Source organism: Myxine glutinosa, chromosome 2 (genome assembly GCF_964187855.1).
Source record: "Myxine glutinosa chromosome 2, kmMyxGlut1.1, whole genome shotgun sequence".
Classification (NCBI taxonomy): domain Eukaryota; kingdom Metazoa; phylum Chordata; class Myxini; order Myxiniformes; family Myxinidae; genus Myxine; species Myxine glutinosa.
In genome coordinates this window covers 108999156-109011267 of record NC_136262.1, presented here as the reverse complement: position 1 = coordinate 109011267, position 12112 = coordinate 108999156, and the positions used below count along the sequence as shown (strand labels likewise).

The 12112-nt window shown below is 40.7% G+C and overlaps 1 protein-coding gene across 1 annotated transcript; it reads left to right on the top strand.

The window, feature by feature from the left end:
• Positions 1 to 1533: 1533 nt before the first annotated feature.
• Positions 1534 to 3053, top strand: LOC144890789 (voltage-gated potassium channel regulatory subunit KCNG2-like). Its single transcript, XM_078772623.1, has one exon. The coding sequence runs from the start codon at positions 1534 to 1536 to the stop codon at positions 2335 to 2337; it is 804 nt and encodes a 267-aa protein (XP_078628749.1). The 3' UTR covers positions 2338 to 3053.
• Positions 3054 to 12112: the final 9059 nt, after the last annotated feature.

Here is a 12112-nt window from a genome sequence, read left to right as displayed (position 1 = left end):
ATACATACACAAATAAAATACATACATTAAGACTGCAATGCCAAAGGTTTACCTTCAAACAGAGGTCTTTCAAATAGGAATTCAGGTGGGAATTGTCGTAATTCAATTCAAAAATATATCAAGTCACACGGACCACAAAATGTCAGTTGATCCTTTTCAAATCTCAAACAAACATGGCGGAAATCCAACACGATGTTGATGAACGTTAAGTTTTTATGTATGTATTAATGTGGAAGTGATGAGTCATATAATAAAACCAGATGGCACAAAAAGGGGGAAAATAAAAGCACAACTAAGGCGACGGACCGGTGGGATAGGGCTGTCTTCGTTTGTCGATATATCTACTTTTTACTTTTCAAAGGAAGAAAAGATATAAAATAGACTGAATTTGAAGAGGGAGCAGGGGTGTTCCACCTAGCGGGGTGTTCGATTACCAAGCTGCTTGTACAGTGCTCGCCAAGCAACTTAAGCACTCCAACAATATTGTTGAGATGCCCGGAGTGTCCCACAATGTCCGAATTAGACAAATTAACACTTTTTAAAAATAGTTGGAACTGCTGCTGAGGTCAATTCTGGAGTTAACATTTTGAAATTTGGTTCAGGTGAAGAGATGATTCTCGATCGTTGTGGAAATTTTAAAAAGGCACGAACACTGGTGTTTATAAACATTGCGATGTATACAGGAATACAGTGATTCGTAGGTATGAAGATCAGCTCTATTACCATTCGTAGATATGAAGATTTATTGTACAGAAACCGGCCTGTTCTGTGGCAAGGCATACTTCAGTTGAGTGGACAAAATGGCAGAATAAAGACCCCAAGCAGAACGACCTGAATGCAGGCTGAACAAAAGTAAGCGTAAATGATCTTCAAAACACACCCAAACATCCAGATTTCATTCATGCACTTTCTGAGATATCTATAAGTATGCATGAAAAGTTAAGGGCCGCTAGGTTTCATCGTTTTGGTGTTATGGAGGAGACACACACACTGCCTTTTATTACTATAGATAGTTATGTACCCTGATGACAAAATATACAAAGTTCTATCATCAATGCTTTCTGGTAAATACAGGAGACAATTACAAAATTTACCCATTTTCTCTGGTAATTCCGTTACCAGACTATTAAATAATTCCTTTCACTGAGCTTACTTCTCATCAGAATAATTTATAATTGTAAATTCTCTGATTTCATACCATTAACAATGTCTTCAAACAAAAAGTTCTGAAAAATCCTAGCACATATGTGAGAAAGCATGATAACGGAATTACATTCGACAAAGGAATTACAGTAACGGAATTACAACAGTGTTTAATGGATCTCCGCAGGATTCAGTAGTTTCTTGCTGTGCAATCTCAATCTCCATGATCATATGATATGTAACATGATCATAGATAATACATACTTTATATACACAGGTGCACTAAACCTACATTTAATAATTTTATTTTCAGTTTACTCGTCAGTTCATGATTGGAATTGATTGGAATTTTAGTCCAATGTAGTAAGTTATCATTATTGCCATGGACATATGAATGAACAGGTATCCCTCCTTGTGTGTGCTATCCAACAGGGTGAGTGTTCACAGCTGTGCTTCAACATTTTCGTTGTGGAGACCATTTGTGTGGCATGGTTCTCCTTCGAATTCCTGCTGCGTTTCATTCAGGCACGAAGCAAGTGCCATTTCCTCCGCACACCTCTCAACCTTATTGATGTGGCTGCTATTTTTCCCTACTACATCTCTCTCCTGGTGGACTTGGTATCAACTAAAGATGAGAATCAAAAGTCCAACAGTGGGAGAAGTTCATACTTAGAGAAGGTGGGTTTGGTCCTGCGTGTCCTGAGGGCTCTCCGGATTCTTTACGTGATGCGACTGGCACGTCACTCACTGGGCCTACAGACACTTGGGCTCACCATGCGGCGCTGCCGGCATGAACTAGGCCTGCTTTTGCTCTTCCTTTTTGTCGGCATGGCACTGTTTGCGCCCCTTATTTACCTTGCTGAGAATGAGCTAACATCCAATCCAAATCGAGGCTTAGACTTTCAAAGCATTCCAGCATGCTATTGGTGGGCAATTATCTCCATGACAACTGTGGGTTATGGAGACATGGTACCTCAAAGCATTGCTGGACAGATGGTGGCCTTCAGTAGCATCCTTAGTGGAATACTACTCATGGCCTTTCCGGTGACTTCTATATTTCACACTTTTTCACGCTCATACCTTGAGCTCAAGGAAGAACACCTCAAAAACCTCCATGGGCATGTTGCCATGCTGGCCTTGCAGTGTCCATCAAGCAGTAGCTCACAGGATTCAGTTCAAAATCATAACCCCTAAACCTCCACCTTAACTAACACTGATACCCATACAAATCTTTAGCCAAGAGAGAGGAGACATTGACTTTCTGAGATCATTCAATAAGTTTTGCTTTTGTTCTATGCTACAATGCTGAGTTATTTGGACATCTTTGGGCATGCACACAGACACTGCTTCATTATGTTAAAATATACAGAGTTAAGGTAATTCTGCACATGGAATAGAGAAATACTAGACATTGTAAAGGTTTGTGTCGGTCTGCGTCAGCTGACAATTTGTAGGACAGGTTTTATCAACTGCAGGTTGACAAAGGTCTGCTGACTGTCGTGAGATGCAAAGGAAGTCTGCCTGCATGGTAAGAAAAGTAAAGCTGACATTTTGCTGTTAACCCTTTATAGAAATTGAGGCTCCTCTCTTGAGTATTAGCCTTGACAAAATATTGAGCATGAGCATTGGCCTTACAAAATAACTGAACATTAACCTTGACAAAGTCTCATATCCTTCTGTCTATGTAACAGTATGGTATGATTACTGCATTTTAGCCTTGCTTTAAATCATTTATTGGATTGCAAAAGTACACATAAGACTATTACTCACCGGTAGTTTTGCAAATTTGTGCAAAGAGGATGTAAATAACTATTTTAAAAAAGGCAACAATGGCTCCTACCTGAAATTCACTTTATTACTGTTATAACGTGTTCACTGGAATTGCTTTTTACCAACATGGACACAAGTTGGTGAGTGTTCCTGAAAATGTGATAATCTATCCATTTTGGGGGTTTATTTATTGATAAATATTGCTGCCTCAATTAAAATTATTAAAAATACATATACGGAAACCTCCACATTAATAAGAATATACTATTGGATTATTCTCCAGATATTTTAACAAAACTCCTTAAGAAATAAAATTAACTTTACCCGAAGAGAAAGAACTGGACAATATACATTTACTGTAAGAATAAGGTAGGACAGTATATACCCACCCCACACCTCCCCCCCCCCCCTCCCCCCTATTGTAGAATGTATACATGTATATATGTGAATGAACACACACATGCAACACAACCATGGAAGCAGAGACAAGAGACAGAGAGGCAACTGAAAAAGGAAACAGGACAAATATAACATTTCAGAAGGGTTAACTGAATCCCAAAGCTAAAGAGGAGAATCCAAAAACTAAAAAACAAATATAAAATCGAGGACAAATACCCAGAGTTAATGGGTGCTGAAAACAAACTCAAAATATAAATGACATCAGGGAAGATTTAAAAAACAATGATAAAGTCAACAAAGGCAGACAACAAAACTACATGTTTTAAAATAACCCAAAAAAGACAATACCACAAACTCAGGAAACAAAAGCAAAATATATTGTCAATTCCATATATGAGGTCAATTTTTGCAAAATTCTAATTTTGTCATGTCTTCATGAAAAACCATTTCTAAGTTGCTGAATGTTATGTAGGATATGACGTTGAAAACCATTTGCAAATGTCTCCTGGTTTTGTTGTAGGAGCAGGACTACTTGAAATGGGTCGGACTTCTTGTAAAATATCAGTCAAAAGGGGTTAGTGCTCAGATTAATGAATTCCTAATATGTAAATTTTCTACAGCTTTCTTCAATCTGGCTTGATTGATCACTTAACAGTTCTCCTGAAGAGTCAGCAAGGAAATTCAACTTAGGAGGAGGCCAATAGGCCCATCAATCCTACACAACTATCCCAATATCCAAGTATCCCTGTCTCTAGGGTACCAAACTTCTAGATACCCATTTAACTCAGTTTTAAACTTATCTACTGTTTCTGCTGCTACTACCTTTCCAGGGAGACCATTCCATGCATTAACTACTCTCTGAGTGAAAGGCCCTTGCCTTACTACCATCTTAACTCTCCTCTTCCTTGCTCCCAGGCTGTCCCCTGATCCTATCTCTGTCTACTGTGCTGAATACATTTTCTGAGCCTATTTTGTCTATACCTTTTATGATCTTAAACAACTCCATCATATTCCCTCGTAATCGCCTTCTTTATAATGTATAAAGCCCTGTCTCTTTCAGCCGCTCCTCATAGCTGAGTCGAGCTAGGTCCGGAATAAATATAAAAACCTCTATATTGAATCCTCTCTATGGTAGCTATGTCCTTCCTGAGCTGTGGTGACCAAAACTGCACAGAATATTCCAGATGGGGTCTCATTAAATTTCTGTGCAGTGTTAAAACCACCGCTTTGAATTATTATTTATCCACTGGGAATACAACTTAAACCCCATTTAGCTTTATCGATGGCTGCCTGATACTCTGCTATCTGCTTAACCCCAGATCCATCTCCTGTGGGTGCCATGCTCCAACATTGCCCTTTGCATTATATAGTCCCTATTTTCATTGTTCTTATCACCATCCCCAGCACCTTCGACGTCATAATGTTAAACTGCATCTGCCAATATGTTTCCCAATCTATGAAGGTGTCTAGACATTTGTGATTCTGATCACCTTCCCCACCTCTTCCTGTCTACCTTAATCCAAGCTTTGTGTCATCTACAAATTAGGAAATCCTACTCTTAACCCCATTGTCCAAATGTTGTATTTTTGTTCTTTATTTGTTTACATGATTAAGGCTCGTGGAAGAGCAAGAGCGGAATGGAAGGGAACAATATAGAAATGGGGAAACTCCAAACAGCAGGGTAGACGTGAAAATGAGATCTAGGGGAAGGGAGAAGGACACACGGGGGTGAACAAGCAGCACACAAACTGAATGAAACACAGCAAGAAGAGGAAGGGGAAAGTGGGGATGAAACAGAAAAGGAACAAGCCAATCGACAACTAACAAATGAGAAGAGGTGAAGGAAAATGGGGGAAAAAATCACAATAACCTGGAAAAATGGAATGCTTTGGGAATAGCGTCATTTGTGATATAATATATCATGAGTTTGGATGAAGAGTGACTTGAGATAGTGGTGAACAGCTGTCGTGTAGTCCAAGAGGGAAAAATGTGCCTGAACAGACTGGGTAAGTTGGTTTCATAGGTGACAGAATAGAGGAATAATTGGTTGGAGTGAGCAGTGAGACTGTAATTTGAGAGTTTAGCAAGAAGAGGATTACTAGCAAACCATCTTTGCCCTGCAGAAACCTGGAACGGATAGAGCCAAGAGAGGCCAGAGGGTGCAAGACTACAAAGGAGGCTGGAGAATACAGAGAGGGCACCAACCTGTCTGTGGCGTGAAAATAATAGGCCTAAGACACTCGGCTTCATTGCTTTCCATGGTATCAGTAAGGGCAAGACGTGAGGCTCGACCGCCAACCTAAAGCGGTACTCTATTAAGCTGCAAGACACTGCCTGGGACACTCCAGCCTTGCAGGTTATCGAAAGTTCAGAATGGTCAAGGAAAGACCTCGCATGATGAGCTGGCATTGGAGGCCATCTTGAAAATATGGTCCACCAAAGAAAGACCATAGCTGATGGAGAGGCACAAAAGTTTCATGACTTAACCTCTTCAAGTGGTTTGTTTAGGAAGTTCATGGGAGGGTTTACCAGACAGTCCTTTCGGAGAGATGGTGAGTGGAGGATTAATTTGTCAAGGTTGAAAGACATATTCCGTGTGTTCGATGAGCTCCTGATTCTATCATTGTCTGTAGAGTGGGAAGAGGCTGCTGCCTACCTGTCGGATTGATGAGAAATGATATGGCAGAGTGTGGAATCATCAGCAAAGAGATAGGCAGGATTCTCCAGCGAATCAGAGAGATCATTGATTAATGATCAAGAGTAGAACTGGGCCCAGAATACTGTCTTGGAGCACTCCATCCTTGACAAGGAGAGGAGATTAGAGGATCCCGTTAAGAGATGCACCCTAAATACAGGAGTGGAGAAAGTCAGTGATCCAAGAAAGGAAGTGGACTTGGATGCCATAAGCAGAGAGTTTCGAAATCAAGATGCGATGCCAGACTGTATCAAATACTCAAGATATGTCATGAGAAATGGCCCTGATCTCATGTCTGACAATGAGGGCTCCCATCCATTGTTAGGAGAGTAGAAGCAGCATGTACAACGAGCAACGTAGAATGACCGGGTCTAAAACCAAACTGATGATCTGAGATCAGTCCATTGGAGAAAAAGAAGGATTTGATGTTAACTGCAATGATAGATTGATGTAAATTCTAAATAATAACAGGCCCAGCACTGATCCCTGAAGTACCCCACTTACAACCTCCTAGGGAGATATCCTCCCACGAACAACCGCTCTTTGTTTCCTATCACTAAGCCAGTTTCCATCTCGTTAGTTACTCTACCTGCCATTTTGCAAACCTAACAACAGTCTTTGTGCTGTGCCTTATGAAATGCTTTCTGAAAGTTGAAATGTACTACATCCACTGAACTTCCTCTTCCACCATAGATGAGTTCCCTTACAAAGATATTTGATGCTGGAGGAGGCCAATAGGCCAATCAAAGCATGCACCTGTATTGGCAACTTCTGGTTGTTTGTCCGTGCTCATTTCTTTTAAATGCTTTGCGTCAAGCAAGGGTGCAGCATGCCTCATTTTAAAATCTTTATAATATGACTCAGTCAGGATTCAAAAAGCTGACTTCCCAGACTCAGAGAGGAGCTCTGCATTGTGCGTTCTACTTGATCCTATTGTTGGGTACACCGAGCATTCGTCTCATTAGAAATCGTCTGCTAAGCCTGGAGCAGACGTCCAGGTTATAGACTAGATGGATTTCTGAGAAATGTGAATGTTAGGTGCATTTTGGGTAAAAGTTGGGAACCTCAGTTTTTAACATAACTATGGTATGCCGAATTCGATTAACCCGGTTCCCAAGCCAAATTTGGAGTTTTTGATCTTCTAACTAGCATAAACAAAATGGCCACCAAATTGCCATTTTTGGACAATTTCTTTGAACAAGCATTTATATATCATGTATATACATGCAGCTCTTTTACTTTAACTTTACAACTTTTACCCCAAAATGCACCTAGAAGCTTATACATGGGCAATTCCACGGTTACTCACATTACATATATATATATATACAGGTGATATACAGGTGACATATATATATACAGGTGATACAGTAGATAGATAGATACATTAATGTAATGTGAGTAACCGTGGAATTGCCCACATGGCCTTTTTTCGTAAACCCGTCTCGTCTATATTATGGTTGGCGACATTGAAAGAGACATTCAAACTGATATTGAAATTGGACACCATAAAATGGGAAATGGTTTTAATAAGACAATGTTTCATACAACCATTTATTCTAAAATTAAGTATACATGGCCATGAAGCACAAACATTCAGGAATGTCACACATGTTGTTTTGCCAAACTACATCAAATTCACACAAGGGGTCTGATCATCATCCTGTTGCTGACCGACACACATTGATGTGCACCTCAACTCTGAATAGCGACATTTGCAGCGTCGAGTCTTGCATTGCTTCTGGCAATCTGGCATGCACAACAAATCATCTCGAGGCAACTTTCTGGGATTGGACTCAGTGACATCAGAATAGGCTCTAGTCCTGAATCACGTTTCCATCCCATTTCCACAGGTGCAGGAAGGTCAGGTATGGCACAATGAGCATGTCTCCATGCCATGGCTTGATAGTGTACTCGCATCAAATGGAAATGAAGAGCATCACTTGTCGGTGACATTGCTTCTGGTTTACCAGTCTTGGAGAACAACATATGTCGTGCTGAATCAACAGAGGAACCCTCAAAATTCTCAAAATTCAAAACTCAAAATTTGGCTTGGGAACCGGTTTAATGGAATTCAGCATACCCTAGTTATGTTAAAAAGTGAGGTTCCCAACTTTTACCCAAAAATGCACCTATAAGCTTATACATGGCCTTTTTCCATAAATCAGTCTAGTCTATTACTGAACTTGTGACCAGGACCAGGAAGCTGGTTTACAGGTAGGTATGTGTGTGTGTGTGTGTGTGTGTGGGGAGGATGTGGGGGAGAGGGAGGAGGGGATGAGTGAGGAGTTTGCTGGGGTGGTCATTTGGCCCTACTTTACTCTATATTTATTGTATGTACACACAAAGAGAGAGGACAAGCAGGGCCTATAAATTTGATGAACAGTTTTTGGTATGGCTGCCAATAATCTGAATGGCATACAATTAGTATTGTTAATTGATGTTTGTAAGTACTTGAGGCTGCCAAGTGACATAAGGCAGTTTTTTCTTATCTGCACTGGTGTAGGCCTATTAGCAAGAGGCTGCCCTTGTGGTGAAACACTAGAGGGAAATTGAAGCTATCATTGTCCACATTACATTTGACAGTTTAGAGGCTTTTTCCCTTGTTAATTTGAATTGAAGTGGCAAAAGAACAAGGCCTATTCGGAGAGTGGTCCACACGTGGTCTCCCATTGATGAAACTACCAAGGCAGAAAGAGCTGTGCCCAGGACTGGTGTTCATATGAAGTTGTGAAAATCCCTGTGGCTGCTACAAACTGCCCCTTTTGGGTGGTAATGTGTGTGTGTGTGTGTGTGTGTGTGTGTGTGTGTGTGTGTGTGTGTGGGTGGTAATGCCAAGGTAATGCACTGTGGAGTTAAACTTTATCTCCTTTACTCCATCCGCTCTGCTATATTATTACAAGTTTTAAACCGCTTTAGGTTTGAACTTGGCATTTGCTTCTATGAAACAGCTGCTCCTTGCGAATCACGAATTGTCAACGCTTTTGAAGCCAAACAGGTAGAGATATAGGTGGATTCCGCACACTTATGTTGCATTATGGTTCAAGAAGTTAATACTCCCAATAATGAAACATGCCAAGGTTTTTTTTTTTTTTTTTTTACAAAATACAAGTGTACATGTTGGAACCCATATGTGGATCGGTCCCATCGGCCGATGGGTCTGACCCATCTGTGGATGCACGAGAAATGACAATGCAGACCCATCGGCCGATGGGTCTGCGCCATCTGCGGATGTGTTGTTCACCTTGAAGGTGAACCCATCTGTGTTTCCTATGCATCAATGGTGGATGAGTATGTTTATTTGAACCTAAAAATAAGCAATTGATGTCATAAATGTTTATAAAGCAGTCCGTGACATGTGGTTTAATCTGTTAAACATCTAAAAATCATCTCTGTTAAATTCCTACCACATGTAATTCCAATGACTGTGTACCTGATTGAAGAGCACCATTCTGTCAACACATTCCTTCAAGGTGAACAACACATCCGCAGATGGCGCAGACCCATCGGCCGATGGGTCTGCATTGTCATTTCTCGTGCATCCACAGATGGGTCAGACCCATCGGCCGATGGGACCGATCCACAGATGGGTTCCAACATACATATATATATATATTTATTTATTTAAATAAGAAATTATTTGAATGTATGTTTTTATGTCTATACTTTTCATTTGGCTACTTGTCGATGAGTATTGCATTATTTCGTTCTCAGAACTTCTTGGACGTCCCACGTGTCCTTCAAATTGTGATTCATCATGTTATTCGCATAAATTCCATGTTTGTATTACAATTCATCGATTTGACCTGTGAAATTGACGGAGTGATCCGCATCGAAACGTCGTTAATACTTCTCCCAGACAGGTCTTGTTCTTTTTAATCCAAAGGATTTTAAGACTTTCAAAAACGGTTCTGTTTCTTGTGCAATGCTAAAGCTGTTGTACATTGCTTTGTATAATGCCTTGAAATGACACCTGTAATAGCAAATGGCACAGGTATGCAGGAGAGAACAACTCGAGGGTGTTCATCGATTGACGTCTATCCTGATCAGCTCAATAATGCTGATTTATTATATTCCGGCAGCTCTAATAACCTGCAAATTGCACGGAGGCCTTGGCAATCGAACAACACGACCATGATGTACAATGCCAGAAAAACCCTGAGCTGCAGAAACAAATGTCTCAAATGTAGAAAAGAGGTCATGAAGAGGAATGTTGTTTTGACTGTGTAGGCAGTGATTAGAATGCAATACAAATGAGTAACGAGCCTTGTTTTATTAAACCCTCTTTAAAAAGTTTATATAGCCTTAAAAAAGTGAGAATTTAGTATTTAGCACCAGCTGTGCAGAGCAAGCAGATCTGTTCACTATCTGTATGTTTAACTGTCCTGGTTTTGAGAATATATATTCTACTATAAAGCTGCTCTAATCTATATTTATTTGCCTGTTATTTCTCACCAACTCACAGCAGTTATCTTTCAAATGAATGCTGATAATTATTTTGAGTTTTCCTTATAAATGCAAATCCTCCAAATCTTGATTAAAATTTTAAAAAACCCACAAACTTAATTTCAATGCTAATTTTCACACACACACACACACACACACACACACACACACACACACACACACACACACACACACACACACACACACACACACACAGATACATATATACACATACATACACACATACAAACACACATACATACACACATACACACACACACACACACACACACACATATATATATACACACAGATACATATATACACACATACATACACACATACATACACACATACATACACACATACACACACACACACACATATATATAAACACACACACACACGCGCACACACATATATAAACACACACATACACACACATATATAAACACACACATACACACACATATATAAACACACACACACACATATACACACACACACACACACACACACACACACACACACACGAACATACACACACAGATACATATACACACACACACATATATATACACACATACATACACACATACATACACACATACATACACACACACACACACACACATCCACACACACACACACACACACACACACACACACACACACACCTCAACTCTGTGTTTGCCTCAAAATCTTTAGTCCCAAACCCATCTCTCTCTGTTCCCACCTTTCCCAGTCGAACCCAACTGCTCCTGGACTCTGTGTCCTTCTATCCTGACAAGGTGGAGGAGTTTTTGTCTAACCTCGACTCTGATTCTGCAACTGGACCAGACGGCATCAGCCCACGGGTCCGAAAATCCTGCTCTGACGCTCTATCTCACCCTCTCTCTGTTCTTTTCACCCTATCTTTTGCTCAAGGTCATCTGCCAGCATCCTGGAAATCAGCAAACATTACCGCTTTACACAAAAAAGGTGCAAAAACAGATCCCAGCAACTACAGACCAATCAGCCTGCTCCCAATTATCAGCAAAGTCATGGAATCCATCATTGCTTCGGATATGAAATCTTTCCTCTTCTCCAATGGCTTGATCTCTGATCATCAATTTGGTTTCAGACCAGGTCACTCTACTCTGGACATGCTGCTTCTGCTGTCTCAACAATGGATGGAGGTCCTCAATGCCAAACAGGAAATCAGAGCTGTCTCCCTTGACATATCACGTGCCTTCGATACGGTCTGGCACCCCGCTCTGCTCACCAAACTCTCCTCCTTTGGTATCCATGGAAATCTCCATGCATGGCTTGCGGACTTCCTCTCTGGTCGTAGTCAACGTGTGGCCCTGAATGGATTTCTCTCATCTCCCTTTCCTGTTCAGGCTGGAGTTCCCCAAGGCAGTGTGCTGGACCCTGTGCTTTTTCTGGTGTTTATCAATGATCTCTCCGACTCTCTGGAAAATCGTCTCTATCTATTTGCTGATGACTCCACTCTCTGCCGCTCCATTCCTCTTCCCTCAGATCGGCAGTCTGCAGCCTCCTCACTCTCTGAAGACCTGGACAAAATCACAGACTGGTCAAACAAGTGGAACATGTCTTTCAATCCTGACAAATCTCACACTCTTACTATGTCTCTCCGAAAAGATCGACTGGACAACC